This window comes from Euwallacea fornicatus, chromosome 10, assembly GCF_040115645.1.
Source record: "Euwallacea fornicatus isolate EFF26 chromosome 10, ASM4011564v1, whole genome shotgun sequence".
Lineage (NCBI taxonomy): Eukaryota > Metazoa > Arthropoda > Insecta > Coleoptera > Curculionidae > Euwallacea > Euwallacea fornicatus.
In genome coordinates, this window is record NC_089550.1 from 3,826,182 (window position 1) to 3,851,792 (window position 25,611).

The 25,611-nt window shown below is 36.5% G+C and overlaps 5 protein-coding genes across 6 annotated transcripts; 3 read left to right on the top strand and 2 right to left on the bottom strand.

The window, feature by feature from the left end:
• The first annotated feature begins 28 nt into the window (after positions 1–28).
• On the top strand, positions 29–4,079 carry LOC136341738 (WASH complex subunit 1-like). The gene is made up of 4 exons (XM_066287033.1): positions 29–469; positions 582–758; positions 809–981; positions 3,041–4,079. Exons 1-4 carry the CDS (start codon positions 265–267, stop codon positions 4,010–4,012), a joined length of 1,527 nt encoding a protein of 508 aa, XP_066143130.1. The 5' UTR covers positions 29–264; the 3' UTR covers positions 4,013–4,079.
• Positions 995–2,504, bottom strand: LOC136341740 (DALR anticodon-binding domain-containing protein 3). Its single transcript, XM_066287035.1, has one exon. It carries the CDS (start codon positions 2,276–2,278, stop codon positions 1,013–1,015), a length of 1,266 nt encoding a protein of 421 aa, XP_066143132.1. The 5' UTR covers positions 2,279–2,504; the 3' UTR covers positions 995–1,012.
• Positions 4,080–4,409: 330 nt separating the features above from the next.
• Positions 4,410–8,338, top strand: LOC136341737 (A disintegrin and metalloproteinase with thrombospondin motifs adt-1-like). The gene is made up of 11 exons (XM_066287032.1): positions 4,410–5,241; positions 5,301–5,475; positions 5,902–6,064; positions 6,115–6,338; positions 6,398–6,609; positions 6,664–6,855; positions 6,911–7,039; positions 7,093–7,345; positions 7,396–7,741; positions 7,792–7,970; positions 8,023–8,338. The coding sequence occupies exons 1-11, from the start codon at positions 4,985–4,987 to the stop codon at positions 8,296–8,298; spliced, it is 2,406 nt and encodes an 801-aa protein (XP_066143129.1). The 5' UTR covers positions 4,410–4,984; the 3' UTR covers positions 8,299–8,338.
• A 235-nt stretch (positions 8,339–8,573) lies between these two features.
• Positions 8,574–10,167, bottom strand: Sirt6 (sirtuin 6). The gene has a single exon (XM_066287036.1). The coding sequence runs from the start codon at positions 9,784–9,786 to the stop codon at positions 8,752–8,754; it is 1,035 nt and encodes a 344-aa protein (XP_066143133.1). The 5' UTR covers positions 9,787–10,167; the 3' UTR covers positions 8,574–8,751.
• Positions 10,168–10,447: 280 nt separating this feature from the next.
• Lpin (phosphatidate phosphatase LPIN) lies at positions 10,448–25,328 on the top strand. Of its 2 annotated transcripts, none has more exons than XM_066286798.1 (14): positions 10,448–10,577; positions 16,051–16,256; positions 20,038–20,208; positions 20,267–20,401; positions 20,474–20,656; positions 20,771–21,000; positions 21,052–21,524; positions 21,826–21,934; positions 21,986–22,256; positions 22,307–22,633; positions 22,695–22,843; positions 22,900–23,254; positions 23,311–23,414; positions 24,386–25,328. In XM_066286798.1, the coding sequence occupies exons 2-14, from the start codon at positions 16,077–16,079 to the stop codon at positions 24,513–24,515; spliced, it is 2,817 nt and encodes a 938-aa protein (XP_066142895.1). In that variant the 5' UTR covers positions 10,448–10,577; positions 16,051–16,076; the 3' UTR covers positions 24,516–25,328. The 2 variants fall into 2 exon arrangements, 1 of the variants encoding a protein (XP_066142895.1); XR_010732519.1 differs by lacking the exon at positions 10,448–10,577 and adding an exon at positions 23,540–23,876 and having other exon boundaries at positions 15,786–16,256.
• Positions 25,329–25,611: the final 283 nt, after the last annotated feature.

Below are 25,611 nucleotides of genomic sequence, written 5' to 3' on the forward strand. Positions count from 1 at the left end.
ATTAAAATTATGAGACTATTCTTACGTTCTGCGCTGTATCCCTAATATCAATTACAAGTTAATTGGAAGTAATTTGATTGAACTTCAGTAATTCAATTGAAGTTTTTAACTGTTTTTAAATCGAGAAAATTGAGGTTAAGATTTTCTTAAATAGGCTCCGATGTTTTTGTATGAATTTAAAATTTTCTGAGACCTTCAGCTGAGTTGTTATCATTTTCTCGTAATTAACGCTTTGTCATGCTGTAAACAACTCAAAATTCGAAAATGACATCAATAAAAATCCAATTTTTGGTTCAAATGACCTGCGACTCTTGCGTTAAAGCAGTGAGAAAAAGTTTGGAAAATGTCGAAGGAGTGAATAACGTAGAAGTTAATCTTGCACAGGGTTCCGTTGTTGTCGATTCGACTTTGCCTACATTAGACATATTGAAGAGACTGGAATCTACAGGAAAACTTGTTGCAATTAAAGGTACTTTTAACTTGAACTGTATAAAATATTACTAAGGACATAATTAACATAATAAAAATGCCTTTTTCAATTGCTAAGTGCTTTTATAAGAACAATTTAATTTGTTCCCTAGGTTATGATGGAAGCATTGCTGCAGTTTCAGTCCTTGAAGCAGGTGACGATTCTGTAAAAGGGGTAATTCGGTTTGTTCAAGCCACTCCTGATACCTGCATTATTGATGGCACTATAGATGGCTTGCGTCCTGGTAGTTACAATATTGAAGTACATGAATGTGGAGACTTATCTAGAGGTAACAATTTTTTTTTTTTTCTCATGATGAAAATTTAAAATACTGTAAAGGTTGTTCAAATGTGGGGAACATATTTAATCCTGCAAGCTATTTTGGCAAAAGATCTTATGGTAGTCTAGGAGAGGTCACTGCAGAAAGGAATGGAAGGAGTAAGTTTCGGTTGGAAGATAAAGTGTTGAAATTATCAGATATTATTGGGAGGTCATTTGTTGTATCTACTCAGGTGAGTAATAAGATTGCTATAAACAAATATATTACATTTCTTTAACTGGGTTGATATTTAACAATTTCAAGGCATTATGAAAAACCACTTGAACCCCTCTTAATAAATATATTCTGGCATGTATTAAATTAAACATATGGTCTCTAGGTTCAGTCAATATTCTCACTCTCCTGTAATAGACACTAAACACTGAAGATAAACTTGATAAAAATGTTATCAAATGTTGAGGATTAACATTTCCTTTTTCAACACCCTTAATACAGCTCTTTATGACATGTGGAAACTGCAAAATATAAACATATAAAAGCTCCCATTCTTCTGGTTGTTTTAGCAATGCAAAATCAATTTTGTGCACCTTGGGAAGCTCTTGATATATCCCTTTGTCAACTTTGCTTTCAAACTCTTTTAATAAAATTGACAGCCGAGCACAATTGTAAAAAATAAATGAGGGCCCTTTATTGGCACTGCTCAGGTCATTAAGATCCACTTTTGCAGATTTATGAGGCTTATTGGATAGTAATTCAATGGTCACAGAAGCAATTCCCAGTTTTGAAAAAAGCTCATTCCAGTCACAGGGTGATTTCATATTTACTCTATATCTGTGCTGGGCCATCAGACGCATGTCTACAATTCTTTTATTAAAAAAATCTATTGCTTTATGCTCAAGGTCTTTAATGCCCAGTTCATTCAGTACTGGACCACAAACAATTGTTGGTTTGGTATTATTATTTTGAGATATTGTTACTTCAATAAAGTCTTTTGAGTCACAATTGGTGGTCAGTGTTAAAAGCCTTTCAATAGTTTCCTTGATGATTAGTAGCCTTAAAGTTGTTAAATCCATTATGTTGTGGTTTTTTGATAAATAAGCACTGTTGGCAATAATAAGTTTAATGTTTCTCTTGAACAGGTGATATTGGCCATAAGTAGAATTACTATTCAAGACTTTTTGAATTCCTTCATGAAACAGTATGGGTCTTTCAAGAAATAAATGAGCACTGTTTTTGATAGTTTTAAAACAGCATACATTCAAAAGTACTACATTTAAGTGTTTCACTAATTGCTGTAAGGCATCATCAACGTCATTCTCTTTCAACTTGTACTGAAAAATAGTTTCACACTCACTATTTTGAGGTTTCTTTGTGAAGTGATACCAGTTTTTTAAAGGAATTGGAAAACTCATGTCTCCTAATTCTTCTAAATATCTTGTATGCATCTTTATAAGTGTTTCTTCTTCATTTGGAGTGTAACCCAGGAGTATGTTATATATAGTTTCGATATAGTGGGTGAGAGGGTTCATTTTAAAGATTTTATGATGAAAAATTACAATTTTTTTGTGTATTAAACTTACAAAATTAATAAAAAGTCAAAACCCTAATATAACATAACCTCAACTTGTTAAAATGAAAAGGAAAATATACAGCGTTGTCATGTTCAGTCAATTTCAGTTAGTATTTAGAATGTAGTCTGGCATGTTGTCTTTGTTTCTCTTTCCTACTTAAAACCGGGATGAAAATAATCGGCGTGTTTTACGTGTATATTTACAAATGACTTCTTTGTATTAATCATTACATTATCATGGACATAACCTCAAATAAATCGTTAATTTGTTTTGTTATTTAAATTGTTGATATTAGTAATTGTTAAAATATTAATTATTTGTTAACTAGTAATTAACACCTCAACAATGAACCATTATTCAATTCAAACTATTCCTCATAATCTAAGCAAAGAAGAAACCATAGTCCAAATGGTAGAAACTCTAGATCATCTGAAAGCAATTACTCAAGACATATTATCTCGAATTAATAAAAAATTGGACAAAAATACCGAAAAACTTTCTGATATTTCTAAACGAATAGAGATGGCCGCATCTAAAGTGCAATTGTTGAAAGCAGACACAAAAGCAAAGACTGTGTTTTCAAGCAGCAAATATCCTGCCGCAGACATCAACCAAGATTATGTGTCAATTTTCAGTAATTCACCTCATATTGAGAGGCAAAGACATGAAATCAACTACAAAAAATATATCACTACATATGAACCTTTGTCTAAATTACAGTTTTTTCACGTAAAAACCTCAGATCAAAAGAAGACTTCAATCTCTGAAGGCTTAGGAGACATTCCTCCTGATACTAAATGCATAAATGACCTTCTTTTGTTTAACACCGGTCGCAACATCTATAAAAATTTTAAACTTGGAGATTCTCATGAGGACCAAGAGAACATTAATAACAACAATAACTATTACACAACATCAGAGTTAGGCCCTGCACCATTCTCCATAAGTCAAAGATCTTCAATGCAACATGCAAACAAAGACAACTATTTTTACACCCCTAAAGTCGAAGAACTACCTGACTTGGATGTTCCATGGGATCTGCCAGACTTGCCAGGAATTGCTGATGATGTGAGATATGAAATTGATGGTAGTACAATCATAGCACTATCGGCAGTTAATACAGCTACTCATAATGTTGAATTAGATTTGCCCGATTTAATGGAAGTGAAGGCAGATATAGAGACTTTACTCCCTGTTTCTGTAGTTCCACCACCTCCTCCTATTGAAGACATTCCAATTTTACCTCCAGTGCACCAAGTTGTAGAACCTCCAAAGGAAGTAAAAGAACATATTTCTGAGCCAAAGAAACCTCCCTCTCCACCTCCAGTGACAATCTTAGCTACTAATGATTCTCATGCAAGCTTAATGGATGCAATAAGGAAAGCTGGAGGGTCTCAAAAGGCGAATCTGAGGAAAACCCTTGAGGAACCTAAGAACCCTAGAGGACCAAGGAAAGCTGCACCTGCAGGTGACTTGATGGCAGATCTACACTCCAAGTTAATGATGCGAAGGAAAGGTATATCAGGAATTAAGAATCCAGATCAAGGCAGCTCTACTACAGATTCTACATTTGCACGACTTTCTTCGATAATTCCACCTCCAACGAAAAGTAGTGATGCAGGGAGTGGAGTTTCGACAGATGAAGATGCTTGGAATGATGATGATTTATCAAGTAGCAGTGAAATAGAGTGATATTGCCATAAGAAACTGCTTATAATTATATCGACAATAATATGTACTAAATAAAGTTGTATTAGAATTTTTGTTACCTTTCTACGCCTTCATAAGAAGCAGTTCAAATATAATTGCAGTATGTACACTAGTACAATTACATGATGTCTCGGGAATAGGAATGTTTCGATTAATTAATTGAGACTCGATGACTTCCATTTCGCTTAAAAAATGAAATGACTAAAAATCTTTTGTTTTTTATAGATAAATAAAAAATCCAGCATTCCGGTGTCATGTGGAATAATTGCGAGGTCTGCAGGACTGTTTCAAAATCCAAAAACAATTTGCGCCTGCGATGGAACAACTATTTGGGATGAGGTGTCTAAACCCAATTCAAAGTCAAGTTTGTGATTTCCTTATGGAGTATACAAATGGGGCATTTATTTAATTGTTACTATTCAGAATAATAAGGGTAAAAATATAAGATAACGTGAAAAGAATTTTGGTTTTCCTAAATAAAAATTACATTATTTTCTTTGTGTCCATAATATTCAGAAATCTCATTAGCATATTCATTAAATATGTATGTTTGTATTAAGAATTCGGAAAAGAACTTCAAAGCCAACGATGATTAATTTCTCGCACACCTTTACAGCGGCGTGTTAAGTTAAAACAACAATTAACGATCTCTTATATTAACCATAGAATTAAATTCTTACAGACTGACTAAGTTATCCCGGCAAAAACGGTTGCCAATCGTGGACCTAAAATTGAATTTCTCATCTATTAAACTTATATACTTTTCGGAATGTAGCTGCTCCACCACTGCCAAATCAAAAAGGTCAACAGTCTTTTGCGGTTTTTGCTTAACACATCCTATTCTTTTGATCTTAAAATATGCGTTCATTATCACTTCAGCTGCCTCGCTGTACCCTCATATGTCACCATGTAACTGTTCGCCGAAGTGGTATAAAAGGATAATTTTATTGCAAAATGGCAACAGAAATGTTTGCGGTTTCAATTTTATTCGTTTGTGCAATAAGAACGATTCAGTGCAACGTGCCCTATGATGGCGAACCTGAAAGAATCCACCATTTCATGACCCTACCAGAGCTTATGCATTATTTCGGTACTAAAGATGTGATTCCTGATTATGATGTGGTTTACTTGCCTGAAGTTACAGAGCAAGATGCGAGTATGAATAAGTTGAGGGATGAAGAAATTGAATATTCATTTTCAGTTTTTCAAAGGTAAGTGAAAATTGTTACGTTCTCGCTAAAGATGTCCTTTAAGTTCATATAATTTTCAGGCCTATGACTTTGAAACTCAAACGTAACTCAGAAATCCTAGGAACCGCATTTAAGACTTTCATTCATGAGGAAAACGAGATTACCCAGTTTAATGAGACTCCTGCAGGGTGCCATTACTTGCATCGGGACCAAAAAGTGGTGGCTGCTTTCAGTATTTGTAATCCCAGAACTGTGGTATGTATTGTTTGTTTATTTTCAAGGTAGACACGATCAAAACAATACAATAATAAACGTGTCATCTACCACGTGGCCAGCTGCTGATTGGTCTACACCTGCAAGTAATTAATCGTTTTACAGAGTTGTAATTAGTTTCATTTTTGTTACTTTATTACGCACCTAGCCACGTACTATTAACTGTTATTAATTGCCGTTTGTGATACGTCGACATCCTCATATATCCCAACTTTTAATTTATTAACTTATTTTAGCAATAAGATCACATATCGTTCCTTATTATATTTTAAGAGAGCCTAAGTGCAGTCCTGTTCCATAGTTTTGTGGTGATTTTATGTGCGTTTATTTTGAACATGTCAATCTTGCAATTAAATAGACTTTAAAAGCCATGTTTGCAGATTAATTATACTCCGATATGTTTTCCAGCAAGGTTTGATCTTCACTGAAAATTCCACATTTGAAATCCAGCCCCTCACGTCAAGGCTTCACAGATTAGTAAAACGACAGGCCGATAAGACCAGTCCGCACATAGTCAAAAAAGCTATTTTTAATAGCGATTTAATTTTAGATGAAGTTTTTCCTATTGCAGGTAGTTCCTTTTAAGGTTCAGGGCGGCTCTACATTTTCCATTATTTTTAGGAAGCATTTGGGGGGGTCGCAATGAAGGGTCTTTAAAGAATGTCGAAGACATTAGTGAGGAAATATTTGAGAATTTTCCAGAATATTACCTCCAACCTAGAGGCCAGATAATGACGGTAGAATTGGCTCTATTTTTCGACGAGGCAGCATATAAAATATTCGCTCCATATCTTGAGTATAGCGACAAGAAGCTGCAAAATATGCTTCTGGCTTACATCAACGGGGTGTTTACCATAAGCATGAGAAATTTCCTGATTTTATCATTTGAATAATGTTCTTGTAGGTTCAGGCTTTATACCATCATCCAAGCTTGGGAACGACTCTAGAATTAGTCTTGGTACGACTGGACATAATAAAAAAGCAGCCCAGAGAAATGCCCCATTACAATGGGGAAAGGTCTAAGTTGTTGGACAGTTTTTGCCAGTATCAATCTAGCCTTAACCCTAGTAATGATGGCAATCCCGAACATTGGGACATGGCTCTTTATGTTTCGGGGTAATACTCAGTCCAACTTCTATAATTTTATAATTACAACTTTTATTATATCAGACTAGATTTTTTTGCGTATGAAAATGGTAGGAAAAATGGTGCTACCATGGGTTTGGCAACAGTAGGTGGAGTTTGCCTAGACAAATATGCTTGCGTGATCGCAGAATTCGGCACCACTAACGTGTTCGGCAAGCCTTATCCTAGTGCTGGTTTTACCAGTGTTTATGTCTTGGCTCATGAAATAGGCCATAAGTAAACAAATACTAATTACACAATGAAAATTTTTTACGAAAATGCTTCATTCCAGCCTTGGAATGCATCATGATAACAGCGGCAATAGCTGCCCTAAAGAGGGCTACATTATGTCGCCTTCTAGGGGCACTAACGGAGAAACATTGTGGTCTTCCTGCAGCGCTGAAGTAATGACAAAATTGAGGTGATTTTATTTAAAATTCTTAATAAATAAAAACAATAAAAGAATCCTTGCAGTTGGGCTAAATGTTTAAAGGACGTTGCCAAACCTTTGAAAGGACATGATCACTCCAGGTTCTTGGACATACCAGGGAGAATCTACACAGCGAAAAAACAGTGCGAAATTTTGCTGCGGGATAAAGATGCTGCCATGTCGCCTAGTCAATCTTCTAAAGATATTTGTTACAATTTACAATGCAAAAGTCCCCATAGGAGCGGATTTTATTTCGCTGGGCCTGCTTTAGATGGAACTCCTTGCGGTTCTGCCAAAGTAACTTAATAATTTAATAATTTTAATCAATTAAAACATTGTTACTGCAGTATTGCTATGGAGGTCAGTGCACCTCCAAACAACCCCCAACGCCTATCAAGATTACCCCAGGGGGGTGGAGCAACTGGAAAAATGGTAGCTGTTCTTCTGGGTGTATACAAAATTCCAAAGGAATGCACATTATTACTAGGGAGTGCAATAATCCTGTGCCAGTTAATACGGATCAGGGGTGTGAAGGCGTTAATAGGCAATTTGGATTGTGCAAGGATGATACTGTCTGCAATGCGGGCAGGATACCTGTAGTCGAATATGCCTCTATGGAATGTCGCACCTTTTCGAATTTATTGCCAGAGCTGGATCCCAATGGAGTGGGATTGCAGGCACCTCACGAAGATGGTAATTTGAAATTTACCCCTTCTCGGCTTAAAATTTAATTTAATTTTAAGATCGTGTATGGACAAGTTGCGCAATATTTTGCAAGCGCAAAAATTCCGGAGCTTTTTACACTCCCAGAATTGAACTTAACGATATAGGAGTGTCTTCCTATTTCCCTGATGGCACGTGGTGTCATAGGGACCCCATGGGAATGAATTACTACTGCATGAATCATCATTGCTTGCCAGAAGTATTTTTATTCCTCATTGAAATCAGCCATAAAAACTTTAATCAAATTTCAGAACTTCAAATTTACTAAAAACCACATATCTAGCCTAGATGACATTCCGTTCCCCCAAAATGCCAGGCCTCATCACAAACCATTGATTCCGGACCATTTGAAGAACTATTTTGCCCTTAGCCCCAATGGTTTGCCCATTCAAACTTCGTTTAAAACATCCGATATTTTTCCGCAAAAGGAGGAGGAATGGGAGAGTAAAGATTATGTGGAATTGCCTTCTTTACAGAGGAGGTTTGGGGCTTTAGTTGAGCAAATTGATGACTTAAATCTTGTTTGAGTATAGTTTGAAGGATAATAAACTTAGTTTAAGTGTAAAATTTGAATTGCTTTTCTGATTTTTGAGATATTATCGCTAAGTTCCCCTCGGAAGAAAAAAATGAACTGGTTCACAACAAATTTTTTTATCAAAAAATCCTATGTATATTATTTTTATCTCTTTAATCAAATCAATCATTTTGACTACATGCAATTAGTATGTTGTCTGTCAATGGATTGTTATAATCAAACTGTGACTCAGAGTGGCATATTTATAGGCAATAAACAAATCTGCGATTAGTAAAAATAGGTATATATATTTATCCTATATCCAACATATTGTATTTATGTGTATAAGAAATTTCAGGATTGCCAATATAACTTGACAAGTTGTCAACATAAACCTCTACATAAGAAATACATAGCACTTCCCTAAACACTATTACAATTATACTAAATTTGAGAATTATTCAATTTATTTCTCTTTAAAATACTCCACTTTTTTAAGCCTCCCTTTCCTTTTTACCCCAGTTTGCCTTTTTGACACATTTTCTAGTTGCTTTTTCTCTCTATACTCTCGCTGCTTCTCCTCATACATAGCTTTAAACATTTTTACATCCACTTTCAGAATATCCCATTCAACAATTGCATACCCAACTTGATTTTTAGTGGGATCAACCTCTTTAGAATATTCAGGTATTTCCAAGTTTAGGTGCTTCATGATATTTTCTAAAACAACATCCACGTAAGTGTTGATAATGAGATCTGCCTTTTTGTCATGTTTGGTGGGTTGTAGGTTTACTATCACCAATTTACCCCCATATTTCTTGCACCTAAGGGGCAAATTTCCACTAGGAACTATTTGAAGTGTTGTCCCAAGACATATGTTAATGTCTGCTAGGCTTGAGTGATAGTCCGACATCTCTAAATCATTTTCTGGTAATCCAGCTTCCCAATCCAGAACTGTGTCTCTTAATTTTCCTCTGCAACTACGACCTCTAACTTCTCTTTTGCAAAATTCCCCTAAGTATTTTTGACCAACTGTGGTTGTGGCACTTGTTCGCACAAATTGACTATCACAAGTATCACATTGTCCAATGAACATATTTCCATGTAACTCAGCTAAATGAGTGCGAGGTACTCCGGTCCGAAGATGTAACCCATCAATATTCTGACTAATAATGTAATGCACATAATTCTTCTCTATCAAATGCTTCAGAGCCATATGAGTCTTAGTTGGAATAGCTTCGTTAAAAGATATATTCATTTTGGGCTTCTTGCCCTCTTTTTCCAAGGTCCAAACTCCATTGGGGCCTCGGAAGTCGGGAATTCCAGCTGCAGTGCTTATTCCTGCTCCAGTGTGCACAACTACATGTTTGGCTTCTTTAATCCATTTTATTAGCTGCAAACATTTGTTTGTTACTGAGGCTTCAGAGTCAAATTTCTCTGGAAGCCCCAGAACGCCTTTATCTTCATATTCTGAGAGGCCCTCTGCATAGTTGCAAGACATTTTGGAAATGAGGTGTGCTTTTGACTCAGTCAAATATGGGTTGTTTACTTGAATATGTGAACCATTATCTTGTTTTACGGATTATCATATAGAGAAGGCTTAATGAACAAAAATCATAAAAAAATAAGGCATAATTAAAAAGACACGGAACACGTTAATAAAATTATATATCAACAAAACAAACGCAAACGAGGTGTTTCAAAGATTAAATGGAAGCATAGCGTATTTTTGATTGCCCAGTTACTGGTAGTATTGTGATTTTTTAAATGAAACATTGGAAATGACGTACATAAGATGCGTTATGAAAATGATTATTAAAGGCAGTGATCTTATTTAAAATATAAGGTTTCTATTTGATAATTTCATAATATTATTCCAGCTCATCAAATTTTTGTACAAGTTTAAAACCTAGTCCATTTCACTTATTAAGAACTGGTGAATAATCGGAATTGGATGCCATTTTAAATAATTAATAAGACAGTACACATTTGGCTTTTACCCATTCAATTTGATTTCAACCATGCTTTTGTTTCACTCATCGCCAGCCTTTGCTATCGATTGAAGTAAGATAGTAATATGATTCATGCGTTTAGGGCTTCAAAAAAAATTATTTTTTAGACTTAGTGGGTTTTCTGTTTTCTGATTGTAATGACATTTATATGTCATTGTCACTTTAAACTAGAATGGTTGTTTCCAATTAAAAAAAGTATTGTTCTTTATAATTAATAATTTTGTTAATAGAAATTACATTAATAACGTTGATTGATTACGCCAAAGAAGAACTAACACATGTAAGTTTTTATCCTATTAATATCTTAAGTTATCTTCGATTGATTTTTTATTCTGATGCATTGTTTTGTGATTACTAGGTTTGCGAAATGTTTAGTGAAAGTTCACCGGTTTCTTTGTTTTGTTTCTAATCACTTCCCACTTTAGATTGATTCAATTAATGAAATCAGGTTTCGACGATTTTATTAACAAAATATAGGTCGCAAGAAAGTGGTTCTGGCTAGTTACTTAGTAATGGCCATTTAAAATATAGCACAAAAGTACCATAAGGACTTAAGTAATATTCCCTTGACAGCTCCCATAAATTAGGACCGATTCTAAAAAAATACGTTTATTTAATAGTTTTCTTTTCCATAACTTAACCCTCACTTGAATCTTTAGTTTACTTTATACATACTTAGATGAATTACAAAGGCCTACAAGTTTGCTAGTTCCCTAACAGAGAGATCAATTCAAAGTACTCACAACGTTATCTGGAAGATAATTATGCTTGAGATTATCAGAGACTTTGTAGTAGTTTAGCTATTAATTTACTTACTTTAAATTATTTATTTGTTAAAATTATTGTTTTTAAAGAATATTTATGCGTAAAACGTTGTACGTACCCAGGGCTAAAAAAAGAACAACATTAAACAAGTTTCAATATTTCAGTGTTTCATTTGCTATAACTCACCTAAGCATTATGATTGTGATTTTTCTGCTCATAAGCATAATGTCTAAGTATATTATTCAAGATACTCATACATAGTTTTGTTATAGAAGGGTTTTCATTCATCCTATTTCATTGCATATGAGTATTATTAACGGTCACATACAAATACAATACGTATGGTTGTTAAAAATTTATACATAACAAAAGCCCCGACAAAGAATCCTTCACAAAATTAATTACAATATCAGTGATTATTAACGTATATACACATTAGATAAACAGATATGCAAAAATGTCTTTAGATCATATTAGCGTTGATAACACAACTATTTTTTGAGTACCTATTACACATATGAATTATTTGTTCTATTCCGGAGAAATTCGATAAGTTGGTTGTTATTAATTTTTTAAACTGTAACCATGTATGGATCACTGTTTACCACGGAGCTTATTTTTTTTACGCGTGTCAATAATCGTAATTTCTGCGTAACGCTGATCTAATAAACATGTTTGTTTGAGGCGTAGCATTTTCGTCATGACTCTCCCACAATTGCGGCCAATGAGCGCTCTTACCTTGAGAGCCTTATTTTTATAACGTATTTGTTTTCACCTAAAGATTAGTAGAAGGCTGTCGTAACTATTACACGCAGTACACACGAGTAGCAAATTTGTTTTGATATGTTTTTATCGAAAACATGCTTCTTTTTGCGTTTTCCCTTTTCATCTGAAGGTCCCCGGAAACGTCCTAAATATTATTAAAAACATATTTTTCAAAAGTGAACTCTTATGTTTAATCAGCATTAATTGTCGATTCAAGATAGGTTCATTGACTTTCCCTTCACATTCATCATATGAATTCGCATGGCACGGCTATCACATCAGGCCGCACACCAATAAGGGGGCCCCTGCGGAGAGAACAGCCAATATTGAACGAGGTTATCCAACATCACGCGATTCTATATTCTTTGTTTGTAAATATCACTCAGGGGCTAAGCAAATGCGGTGACGTCTTTGGACAATGAGGAACAGCTAAATGTCGATAACAAAACAAATTCTAATTATCCAAGAACGATTTTCAATTGCGTTACAAAACCCTGTCTGTTGGCTCAGGTTATTCGTTGATGAATTAATTTACAAAAGCGTACAATAAGTAGACATTAACCCATTGCCCCAATATAATCCAAATCTTTATTAATAAATAACATAATTTGAGTCGCATTTTATGAAAAGGAAGGTTGCGTTTTAGAATGGATAACATAAGCGCATATTCGAATGCGAATATAAAAAAATCTCCGTTAACAATCAATTCGTGGATGATGTGTAATTTGGTTTATTTATGACAATTTTTTCGTAAAACGGTGAATAATACTATGAGGGACCAAAAAGCTCAAGAATTGAATAATTTTAATTTGGTATTAGAATTTATACAGGGTGTTCAAAAAAAGTATAAAACATAAAATAGTGGACGGTCCAAAGAATACGACACCCTGTGAATGCCGACCATTTTGATATTTTGTTGTAGAGGGTCTTAAACAAAGTAGGTATTCGAAATTGACAATTTTAACTCAAGGCATGCGTGAAAAAAACGCAAAATATTAGAAGAAATGTAAAATTGCCACCGTGTACATCGGAAATGGTACGTTTTTAACCGTACGAGGTTTGTCTGGAAAGTTCATATAAAAGCGAAACAAAAATTTTATTTTACATTTAATAAGGTATTGCAAGATGGTGCTTCGGGGGCGGCATTTAGGTAATGTGAAGGCCTTCAAAGCTGATATCAGAAGGGAGCTGAAAACTTCACAACAGAGGACTTTCAAAGAGCTTTCTAGCAGGGCAAACGAGGATGGCGCAAGTGTATTGTGTCCTGGGGAGATTACTTTGAAGGGGACAAAATTGACTAATTTGAATTAACCTGATTAAATATAAAATACATTTTTTGTTACATTTTTTTACGAAATTTCCGGCCAAATCTCGTATGTCTATTAGTATTTTTTAAATTATTTTGCAGAGGACTTTCGTCCCCTGAAATATCCTCATGATGTTATATTACACCTTGTATAAATCTTCAAGGACTATAGACAGGAGGATATCAATATTCATGTCTGTTGCATATTTTCAAGACAAACTTAACACGTAGTGTATTTCTTTCTCCGTAAAATTTTAAAGAAATATCCTCTCCAAAAAAGTTTCTATCGCTTGCTAAATTAGGACTTAATATTTTGCATTCTCCCTTACTGTTAAAAAGGTTATTTCGTGATTTACTTTATTAATTCTATGTCTCTGATGTACATGCAAAAATTAGCTAATTTGGCATATTGACAAAAATCCTCTGTAGCTACTACTGTATCGAACCCATTGACGTTACACAGCTTGATTCGCCAAAATGACTAAAACTGATGTTGGCATTAGTCTTAATGGAAAGCGCCACCTCCCACATATTTATCTGGATGAAATGATGAATTACTTCGAAGGTCTTTGAAATCTTAGAAGAAAGTGGCTGGAACGCAAGTGCGTCCATCTTTAACCAAATCTTACTTTACAAATAAATATTAATTGCTAGGCGTTAACAAGTATTCCAAAGTAACTGGAATTATCCGTGTAGAAGACGCGAAAATTTGCTTGGGTGGTCGTGCTACGTTCCTAAATGGCCCATTTCCAAGATTATTATCCTTTCCTAATACTTTTGAAAATAGAAATGCGCAAAGCGGTGCAATCAGAGAGGACATATTGGAGGCAATTCTGTTAAGTTCCTAGGTGGGCACAATTTAGCTGCTAAGCAAGAACTTTGAGCAATCAGTAATAATTGATTGCTAAGAAAATATTATCAAAGAATGTTCCTTTTAGCAATGGGCGTAAAATGGGAACTTTTGTGGGGCATTTATGTTGTTGAAATTTGTTTTTTTTTTGCAAAAATGGTTTGTGGGCATGTGGACTGTTTCATGGGGTATCATTTAGCTAGAGCTTTTATTCACCATATTATGAAGGAAGTTTAAAAGCATTTTCCAAATTACTGAAATTTTTTTACAAATCATGCGGACAAAACTGTATTCGCAACCTATAAAGATGGAGAAGTTCTATGTAACTACTAATATCTTTGCATGTTCACATCTCACTTAAATTATCGATACTATGAAAAGCATTTGTCATCCACCGTTTTCACTTTAATTACAGGAAATGTGCTCAAGGTCCTTCGCAATTATGTTCTCAACCCTAAATAGGCAATAAAGTTTTTTTGAATCCTTCTATAATCCGTTTTGTACTTCCACGAGAAAATAGATCTTGGGACTGAGCGAGCCTCCAAAGCACATGATGAAACAATGATGATGCTCCTCTCTAGTGAACTTACATACTTCGAGCCATGCAATTTGAACTGCAACTGGAGCTTTCGTGAATAAATCAAAGCAATTTGCGAAGATCCTGCGTAGATGTGTTTTCCCAAATAATCGTAATTGATGTAGTACATTGAATCAACGACGTTTTCTGTTGGTTTAATAATTAAGTACCCCCGCTTTCATGGCGGTGTTCCAGTTCCAAAACACTGGATGTGTGGTGACAAAAAAATTTAATTCTCCCATAAAATCAACATTTTATTGCACACACCTAACGACATTTTATATCCTCAATAGACTTCGTAAGGCAAAGTTTTATTAACATTTAATCCCTGTTTATCAGTAGCCTCCGAATTGCTCAAGCTGTAATCTATGGTAATACCGCACTTACGAGTCGTCAATAATATGCCATAAATAGCTGATAATAGGTCCGCTGACCAGTACGTCCTAATAGGCACGCAAACAATATACTTTTATCAAAACTTTGTGACTTATCCTTGGTAATTTAGAGGAGAACATACCATCGATAAGTCTGTTTTTTATTGCAGGCGTGCTGCCACCAGTATGGTAGGTTCAAAGAACCACATATGGGAAGTAGAGCTTTGATGTTATTGAAGCGTCCCACTCGCAATTTTAAATGTCTTCATCACTTTGCCACTTTTTCAACGCTGGTGTTGGTAATCCAATTGGCAAACAAGTATAATAATAAGCAGCAGTATTAAAGCACGAGATTCCCCCTTTCCTCTCTGTGACTCTGGCCCGTTGGAGTGCGTAATATTATTGCATTTAATTGTTTATTAGAAGCGTGAATGGTAACATGCCATTAACAACTTCAAAATAATGTAGCCGAAGGTTTTTAGAGTAGAAAAACAATACGTTTTTGTTGATTTTTGAGTGAATTTAAACAAACGCGCGTCGATATGGCTTTTAAATCAGTGGCGGTGCGAAATCTGGCGGTCATAAATGTAATCGTCAAAGGACTACAATCATTGTCCTATCAATAGTCGTGTACGCGGCTAGAGAGGATGGAAATCGTTGTGAAATTATATGTGTCTAATTACTTCTCTTCCTGGCACATACACAAATCGCCCCCCTGGCCACGATATTTCCTCCCTTTTCTACTCCAAATTCATTCACGCCACCGTTCAGCGACACACGCAGCTACACGCGACTTCCCCTTTCCCCAGCGCTCCGCCCATGCTCCCCCCCTTTATATAACAAGCAGAGTTTCGATTTTCCTGAGTCACTTTGTTTGCAGTCGTCCTCGTGAGTTCCGCGCTACAATTCCGTGCTTTGCGGAATCAATTGCCCGATTTCGTATTACAAAAATAATTTCAACGCACGCAATTCAACTCGTTTTTAATAATTTATTCCTCACTAGTGAATATTCAATTGAAGCGTCAGAGTAGACCATGAACGTGATCTTTGATCGTTGAACGGTCGCGAGGCGCGGTGAAGGGATCTCCCTGGAACTCAGTTGTGATTTTTTTCCAGTGACGCGTGCAGTGCTTTGACGAAGAATGTACGGGATGATGCGAATCATTTCCAACTTGAAGGAGTTCTACAGTGACATCAACGGAGCCACCTTGACGGGGGCCATAGACGTGGTCGTGGTTGAGCAGCCCGATGGCTCCTTCAATTGCTCGCCGTTTCACGTGCGCTTTGGGAAGTTGGGAGTGTTGAGGAGCAAAGAGAAAGTGGTAAGAATCTTCATGTGTTGATGTGCAGTAGGTAGCGAGATTTCGAGGCATCCTAAGGGTCATATTGGAAAACGTGTGTCCAAGGTATGGATGTCTAGGATGAGAGGTCGAGAGGGAAAGCATCTTCATAATTTCAGAAGTAATGCTGACATGTGAGTGCAGATCGAGCATCAGGTGTTAACATTTAAAGCAGGTTGTGTCACTCAGGTTTCTCAGAAGGAAGATCGGCTGAGACAAAGTTGTTAATATATGAGCTGTTGAAGTTGATAGCGTTGGATCGTCAGGTTGATGTTATTTACACCTTCAAGGCATTTGAGAGGGTTGATCATCTCGAGGTTTGCTGGCTAAATTGGGAGCCTTTGCGATTAGAGATGATTTTTCTTGCTTAGATATTTCGTTAATTACCTTACTGGAAGGGGTCAGATGGTTGAGTTCAATTCCTCAGTATCGTCAATTATCTCTATTTTTCTGAGGTACTCCGACGGGTATATACTCCGCTTTAATTGTTTTGCGAATGACACTGAAGATTGCTTCAGGAACTCTGAACGCTTTTTATGTGCTGATGTTATGAGGGTTTTTAAGGTGGTAACCACCGGGTCGGAGTGTCTGAATGTGCAGTGTTACTTGAATATAAAGGATGAATCTTACGTAGGCGTTTTCCTTTCAACGCGACATAGATCCGAAAAAACTAAGCAAAACATTTACGTAACATTTTTTGAGTCACAAAAACAACCAAACCATGCGCGTATAAAAGTTCTAGTAAATAAATAAACCTTTAATTATCACTCACTCCGCACATGCTGTTAGAAGAGACCTTCTTCCTCGAATTTTCCTGCGACGTTTCCTGTCCGTTCGCACAACTTTGCTACTGCGTTAATTTCAGTTGTAAACACCAAACTTTTCACATAACTCGGATAAAAATCGCGCGGATTCAGGTCTGGTCATCACGCGGGCCATTTTATTGGTGCATTGCGCCTTTCCCACCTGTTGGAAAATTGGGCATTTAAAAAGTGCCGTAATTTTTTTTTTCGCACGCGCAGCTTCGAATAAATGTTGCATGAAGATTTCACTTAGTTTTCTGAGGTGTTAGAAGGAACCCATCGCTTAAAATTCCCTCCATATTATGTGGCTTATCGAAATTTGATTGTTTAACGTTAAGAAGTGTTGTGTCATTGCTTTCCCCGTGTACCGCTGCGTAAACTATTTCTCGCAGAAATAAATCTCCTATCCAACTAAGTTAGCTAGTGTATTTTTAACCGTTGATTTCGCACTTAACCCGCCCTGTAGAAGATTGTCTGATTGAAACAGGCAGATGACCATTTATCTTCTGATCCCGAAATTTTGTGCTGCTAATCCGGTGCAGTATACGGCATGATGAGCACACATTGTGGCGTTTTAATGGTTCTTTAATGGACCCATGGTCAGTACCGAAAATGCTGGGACGGACGCTAAATATTTACAAACTAGGCTATTTCTCGATTAAAAATTGTTGAACAAACGTAGTTTTTTTTTATATAATAATGCCTCGAATCACCAATAATAAAGACTTATAGTTGAAGTTTTCAAATATTTAACAAAAAAAATTTGCAATCAACAAATAATCAAAATAATAACCTTTCAACGATCCAAAAGTATTGGGGCGTTTCCGTTACGTACCCTTAAAATGACTCAATGCTCCTGATATCAACAATCTAATTCTAATAAATAAAAACTTCGTTCATCTTTTTCGTGCTATGCTAAGTAGTGCTAATTAGTTCTCAAATTAATTACAATATGGGACGCCTTCTGAATCAAAGGGACCAAAGTCGTATTGTGCTAAAAGTTAGAGAAGATTAAAAAATTAGTGCTTTAAAACTTCGAATTTCATTAGACCAACATACACAGAAAAAGGTATCTCTTCAGGTAATACGCCGATGCATACATTCCTATGGTTATTATGGTAAAATGGCACGAAAAAAACCATGGCCGAATGAAAAGTATGAGAAAATACGGCTAGAATTTGCGTCCAGCTACCATCTTCAAAAATAAATGACTACTGGTCAGATGCAATTTCCTGTTATGGGTCCAAATTCAACATTTTTGGCTCTGATAGACGTCGAAGAGTGCGGAGGAAGGCAAACGCAGAGCTGGAAACGGAGCATCTACGTCGAACTTTCAAGCACGGTGGAGCACGTTCTCTTACGGCTTGAAGACGCGTATCAAAGGCGGGTATTGCAAAAATTGGTATTCATAGAAGAAACAACGTACAAAATGCAGCATCTCAAATCGAAATCTTAGATGTAGTGCTGAAAATATGAACATTTTAAACACGTTCAAATTCTAACAGGGCAACGGCCCCAAACAAGCCGCTCGAATAGTACAAGAGTGGCTACCTTATAATTTGCTCGAGGACATCAAAACTCCTGCTCAGTCCCCAGACCTTAACCCCATTGAGAAAGTGGGGCATATTCTTAAGGCGCAAATAAGAAGTTATCAAATTGCTGATAAGGACGCTTTAAAGGAAGCATTACAAGAGGAATGGAATAAATTGAATAGAGATTGTCTACAAAAAATCATTTTTTCAATGCCAAAGCGGTTAAAAAGGGTTATCGAGCAAAAAGTCATACTAAAAACATCTGTGCTTCCCGTAGAAGTACGAGAACCGAATTGTCCCAATATTTGTGGATCACTGAAATGTTACCATCTTGAATATTTATTCACTGTATATTGTTGTTATTAAGTATTTCGAAGCTCCTATTATCAGTTTTTTTTGTTGACGATTTAATATAATGTTATTTAAAAAAATACTGCTTAATTATCACTTTTCAACGGAGAAATATTTGATTTTGTAAACGTTTATCCTCCGTGCCAATACTTTTGGTGCTGACTGTATATGATTGAAGTTTTTATGGTCGAAAGTTCGTCTGCGTTATATGCTCTGGTTAAGACAAGGATCTCTTCATAAATTAGGTTCTTACTTTCTTGGTAAAAACGGTTCGTATTCATTCAACTGGCAACATACAATTTTTTTTAGAAAAAAAAAACATTTTCTATCAGAACCATATTTATCTAATTATCTCATGCCAACACACAAGTAGAGAGTAAAGTTCACCTTGATTCATTTGCGTGTTTACTGTGAGATTTTGGCGACACAGCGTCTAAACAAACGTAAGATACGATGATTCCAAGTGTTTGTCTACGAAACGAAGCCTCGGAACTACATAAGTATCACAATTATCATTTTCTTTGTTTTGCCGTTACTGAACGACATGAAAACACCAAGATATGTCACCAGTGAATTTCACTTAAATGTTGATCCCACTGTGACGTATTCATGGCAATTGATTTGTAATGTTGTAAGTTTTTAAGGAGAGTAAGAAATTACCTAGTCGGACTTTGATGTTGGGTAATGTAATCACAAATATTTACCAAAGGCGTTGTTGGCAGCTTTACAGGGCCTCAGTTTATGGTTTAAAATTTTCAGCTGAGCACATATTTGGCATAGAACATAATCGAGCTTTTTTCAGACGACTGTAAAGGTCGTTGCATCGCTGCTGTGGTTCGCACCCATGTAAATCGAATTTGCATATAGTGCATGCTAGTATGCTTTTCTGCCCCTAAAACAGGAACTACGATTTGAAGGTTTTAGGAATACTGTAGAAGTTCCTTGAAGTCATTTTCTAGTTTGAAACAAGCCAGCCGCGCTCACAGCCAAATGCGGAGGTTGGACTAGCAAGTCGGAGATTCTTTCGCTGATTCACCATTTCGTGCGAGGTCTTGAGGTCTTCCTTTATTTTCCCAGGTTGACATAGAAGTAAACGGCGAGCCCCTGGACGTTCGCATGAAACTAGGCGAAAGCGGAGAAGCCTTCTTCGTCGAGGAAATGGAAGATGACGAGGATAACGACATTCCCGAGCACCTGGCCACTTCCCCCATTCCAGTTTCGGAGATAGAAAATATTTTTAAGAGCCAAGTGAGTGTTTTCCCGGCAGTTGCATTTTTTACTTAACGAACTTCGTGACGTTCTCCAGGGGCGTCGCAGAAGTTTTAACCTAGACAATATTGATCTCAACCAACCAAATTCCTACGAGAAAAGAAGACACACAGCTGATAGTAATATCGCCAACAGCCGGGCCCATTTGGAGCGAGATTTTCTGAAAAGACAGGTGACTTTGCATTAGATTTTGGCAACGGTCCAAAGAAAACAAAAGTGTTTTAACATTGGTTTGCTATTTCAGATTGGCTTAGGTAATATTGAAGGAGCCTCGGTCGAGGACGTCACGTATTCGCTGACGGCGTCTCGACGGAGTGACGAGGAGGATCTCAGCCGCAGCCAAAATGACGTCTCGGAGACGATTTTCAAAATGGATAGTCTTGATGAGCCTCCAAGCAAAGCCGAAATAGTTCCAGAACAAGCTATTGTAAGTGTTTCTTTTTTTAAATAAAAATTTGGTTGAAACAACGATCGGATTTACTGGAATACTTCAAATCTTGGTTGGTTCATATTCACATCTCTAATAGAAAGTTAATTTTAGGCTCATGAGAGCTCTCCCTCCCTCACCAAAGTTCCGGAAGAGGCTCAACTGGAAAGCAAGAACAGCAAGAAGAGGCGCAAAAAAATGCGCAAGAAAAACGCGCGTAAATCGAACAGCAGCATCCAGTTACCGAGCCCTTCAGCTGAGAACTTAGATAAAGCTAACGACTCCACCACTGACCGCAGTTCTTTGGGCAGCAATTCTTCTGAGACTGAGCTTAAGGACTTGCAGTAAGTTAGACAGTATCTTCGCCAATTCCAAGAGGTTCATTGAATGTATAGGTCCAAGACTGAGAAAAGCGGCAAGGATTCCTCTGAAACAACTCCAAGAGCGGACTCTTCGAATTTCAAAAGAGTGGATGCTGACTTTCACTTCTTCAGCGACACAGAACTGACGTCTGGCAACGCAGAGTCGCGTTCCAACTCCCCGATCAACGTCGAATCTGTGCAGTCAGACTCGGAGATTGAGACGAAACTTAGAATTGTTCGAGAAGAATCTAGAGAACCGTCGAAAAGTTGGGAGTGGGGTCGTTTGCCCAGTTTCTCGCAGACCACTTCGCCGGTCGGTGATGACCCTTTGAAGGAGGAACGCAAGTCGATGCTGAGCAGCGTGTTTTCGTTTATGAAGTCGAAGCATAACGCTCAGAATCGATCTGCCGAGGGTGGAATGTACTTGTCGGATATCACTTCAGGAGAGGTAGACCGAGAGGTGGCTGAGATTTACTTTGGTGGGAGGGAGGGTCGTAATACTGAAGGTGAGTGATGGAAATGTTTTGTTTCAGCATGGTAGTCACGTTGTTTTGCAATTCTGTAATTATCTGCACAAATTTAACGTGGAGTCGTTTTCAGAGTTTAACAATCAAAGTAAAATATGATGTTAATTAAATTAATATTTATTATTTCATGAATTAACAAAGACTCTAAGGAGCACTTTCAAATTACATTAATAAACTATGAACTGAATTCCTACGGTAGTTGTCAGTTTGGGCTGCCTCAAATAGCTTTTTTAGTTCCTGCCTTATTGTATTAAGTGTTACTGTTACGTGTAAAATCTAGATATCGACATGGATTGTGAATCAGGAAATGGACCGTCGTTGGCGCAGAGCCCGAACAGTCCTGAGGGCTGTAAGAGCATCGACTCGGATTTCGAAGAACAAACTAAATTGTAAGTTTATTACTCAATAAATGTTAATTATTAAGTATAATTGTATGGTAGGGTTCCAACATATTCTCAAGACGTAGCTCTGTCTCTATGTGGATGGGAACCGGATTTAGCCGAAGAAAAATTCAAGGAACATTTAATAACTTTCACCGATTTCTGCAACGATTCTTCAATACTAGAAAATCCCAAGTTGGTGGCCAAAATTGGCGAGAAATTCTACAGTTGGAAGGTTGCTGTACCGATGCTAATTAGCATAATGTGCTTTGGGAGACCTCTGATGGACGCCTGTGTCGATCAGTTACGCAACACTTACATGATACCTCGAGTAATTTTTCTCGCTCATTTCTAGCCACAAATTTATTTTTGTTTTTTAAGGATAAAAATGTGGAGGAATCCAAGAATCAACCCCACAAATCATATTGGTGGAGTTGGAGGACTAGATCATCCAGAGAGTCGCCTTCCGTCAAAGATCCTGCGATATCCGATGTTGCTTCCAAGGGAATTGATGCTAAAACGTCTACGACTGATTTACTGGATGGGGAGAAGATAGTTGCTCCAGAAGTGGAGGTGGTTACAAGTGGAGAAGTGGAAAAAGCGAGAGAATCGTTAAAAAACGAGCAAATGCAGATTCATATTCGATCGGAGTCCCCAAAATGTTCGGACAAGTATCGCAAGACATTAAGATTGAGCTCAAAACAAATTGTACGTAGTGAGAATTGAATCACGAACAATTTCTTGAAATGTATCATATTTTTAACATCAGGAAGCCTTAAATTTGCGCGACGGCATGAACGAAGTGGAATTCAGCGTAACAACCGCCTATCAAGGCACAACCAGATGTCAATGTAACCTCTACAAATGGAAATGGGACGATAAAATAGTAATTTCCGATATCGATGGTACAATTACAAAGTGAGTTTATCTTTTCCAAAACTTAGATCCGGAACATTTGAAAATTAATGTTGCAGATCTGACGTATTGGGTCACATCCTTCCCATAATGGGTAAAGACTGGGCCCAATCGGGGGTGGCCCATTTGTTCAACAAAATTAAGGCCAACGGCTACAAATTGCTGTATTTAAGTGCGCGAGCCATTGGACAGGCGAGGATCACCCGCGACTATTTGAAGTCGATTAAACAAGGAAACATGAGCATGCCTGATGGGCCTATTTTATTGAATCCCACTTCACTGATTACCGCTTTCCATCGAGAGGTCATAGAGAAGAAACCAGAGGCTTTTAAAATCTCTTGCATGTCTGATATTAAAGCCTTGTTCCCGGTCGAGTCCGAGCCGTTTTATGCAGGATATGGAAATCGAATCAATGTAGCGAACTAGGGGTTTAAGCGATTGAATTAATATTGACAAAAGCGGTTTTTCAGGACGTTTGGGCGTACAGAGCAGTGGGCATTCCCATCCACAGAATATTCACTATTAATCCTAAAGGAGAGCTGAAACATGAGTTAACTCAGACCTTCCAATCGAGGTAAGGTGTAATTTATTTTTCACCTAATTTTCTCTTTTTGTGGAAGAGGGCGATACAATTTGCCGGGCTTTGCTAATTTATATACGGTGTACGAATTACGTTCAATTGATTGTTTAATTTTCCAGCTACTCGGGTCAGTCCCTTGTGGTCAATGAAGTATTTCCCCCTATTTTATGTAAAATCGAATTTTTTGACGACGAAGTTTCGTCAGAATATTGAATCTTTCTCGGTAATTAACATTTCCAAACAAAAATAAATATGTGTGTCTTGTCGTTTGTCTTTAAAACCACCACATTCGTCACATTTGAACCATCGTAACTAACACATATTTAACTGAAATTAAAAAAAAGCAAAGGAAAAGTCACATATATTTTAATAAAATAAAAAAGTTTATTGACCATGAGCTCAGCGCACTACTGCATCTCAGCACGTGTTGCCTGCGTGGTTGTATGTAACCTAACGGTAAGCATCAGCATAGGGGAGGATTGGTTGAAGTGTGTTCGTTTGCTTTCAAAATTGTTGCTTAATAAGGGTTTGATTGATCTACTTAATCTTGGTTGCAACTGCAACATGTGATGTTCGGGCGATTGTGTTAATTGGGGGTTTCAAATAGAGCAATATTCGTCTATTTGTTAGTAGCATTCAATAAATTTAAAAACTGTATCAAGACAACTTAGTTTTTCCATATTTCTTGATATTGCAACGAAGGCGAGTTGTCCTAAACCGAAGGTACACATAAACAAACATATGTTAACAGTGTGATTTACAAGGTGTCAAAGAAGTTTTCAAATATAAAATAAACGATCCATAGTTTGCTGCTTTTTAAATTAAAAAATTAATGGGATACACCTAACGTTAACAACAACCATCACATTTTGTATTTGTTATTTCATTGTAATAATCCATAACTCACTTCTTCCTCAAGCAATCTCTATTATCATAAATTATAGCCCCACTGTTTTCCTTTTCAGTTACACCAACATGAGCGTTATAGTCGACCAAATGTTCCCTTCTCGCTTGGAGCAAGCCAGCGATTACTCCCAATTCAGTTACTGGAGAGAGCCGGTACCGGAATTGGAAGAGTTCCCCGAAATAGAATAGATTCGACGTCAAATATTTAAACCATTGAGATTTTCAACGCCGAAACGGGAAAAATCTTCAAATGATTTAATTTGCAAGCCATTGAACGCATTTATCTCTATAGTATTTAGTTTATAATGCTCTTAAACCCACTTAAGAACTTTCAAGCTATAGTAGCTTTTGTGTTTTTGGTGTGAAGATAGTCCCTTGTCGAACAGTATAGCTTTGAGTTCACATGGATAATTTTCGGCTTCGGCTTTGAGTAGATAAAAATTTAGGTCGTGTCCCACTAAATACACTCTATCGTTATTAGTTGCTACAAGTCGACTTTTAGCGAATAATAGAAATTTATTATTTCCTAGTTAATTCAACTTTGTTCCAGCCAGGAACTGTTGGTAATGTGATATTCTTAGATTTTAAAAGTATCTTCCAACATTACTGACTGGGAACAGCAAAGCCCTTTATGTTTGTATTTAATGTTAATATTTGCTAGTAGTTCGGGTTTTTTTGATAGTTTTTTTTTATTATTAATATGAAAATAATAAAACGTTTAAATTGTTTTGCATTAAAATATAAACTAAATCGTAGTTATCTTAGTTTTTTTATTCGAGACGTAAACGATGATTAAAACCTGCGCGTCACTTTGCATTTGGAACGTTAAAGTGGCCAAATTGTTTAGTTAGGAAATATAATTTTTGTAGGTAGTGTTAACCCGAACGAAATACACTTTTTGTGATATTATTTTGGTGATTTTATTATTATTGCTAATGTTAGGATTTATTTTTGTTATAACGACTTCAAAATTGCTCGTTTACAATAAATATGTCACTACTCTGACTTAGTTTTTTTCACACGTCACGAAATCACGAAAAATGTATGATTGTTTTGAAATATAAAAATAATACGTTAATTTGGTCATCCAAAAAACCAGGGGTATAAACGACAATCTGGCTATAAAAGTAAAGTAAAAATTGGGTATTCCAATTTCAACAAGATGTGGTTCCGCAGTAGCGCTTATATATTTCAACGCGTTTATCACTTTCTTAAGCCTGATATTTCAAAAAAATGCTTAAATAAATATTATTTTATTGAAAAAAAGACATTTGGCACACTGGAT

Excerpts from the sequence above, each read along its gene's own strand:
- LOC136341738 (XM_066287033.1), top strand. The coding sequence starts at position 265 with ATGACATCAATAAAAATCCAATTTTTGGTTCAAATGACCTGCGACTCT. Across the intron at positions 470-581 it reads AAAACTTGTTGCAATTAAAG|GTTATGATGGAAGCATTGCT; the intron begins GTACTTTTAACT and ends TTTGTTCCCTAG. Across the intron at positions 982-3,040 it reads CATTTGTTGTATCTACTCAG|TTTTTTCACGTAAAAACCTC; the intron begins GTGAGTAATAAG and ends TCTAAATTACAG.
- LOC136341740 (XM_066287035.1), bottom strand. The coding sequence starts at position 2,278 with ATGAACCCTCTCACCCACTATATCGAAACTATATATAACATACTCCTG.
- LOC136341737 (XM_066287032.1), top strand. The coding sequence starts at position 4,985 with ATGGCAACAGAAATGTTTGCGGTTTCAATTTTATTCGTTTGTGCAATA. Across the intron at positions 5,242-5,300 it reads TCATTTTCAGTTTTTCAAAG|GCCTATGACTTTGAAACTCA; the intron begins GTAAGTGAAAAT and ends TATAATTTTCAG. Across the intron at positions 6,856-6,910 it reads GCTCATGAAATAGGCCATAA|CCTTGGAATGCATCATGATA; the intron begins GTAAACAAATAC and ends GCTTCATTCCAG.
- Sirt6 (XM_066287036.1), bottom strand. The coding sequence starts at position 9,786 with ATGTCTTGCAACTATGCAGAGGGCCTCTCAGAATATGAAGATAAAGGC.
- Lpin (XM_066286798.1), top strand. The coding sequence starts at position 16,077 with ATGTACGGGATGATGCGAATCATTTCCAACTTGAAGGAGTTCTACAGT. Across the intron at positions 20,402-20,473 it reads GAGATTTTCTGAAAAGACAG|ATTGGCTTAGGTAATATTGA; the intron begins GTGACTTTGCAT and ends TTGCTATTTCAG. Across the intron at positions 22,634-22,694 it reads GATTGAGCTCAAAACAAATT|GAAGCCTTAAATTTGCGCGA; the intron begins GTACGTAGTGAG and ends TTTTAACATCAG.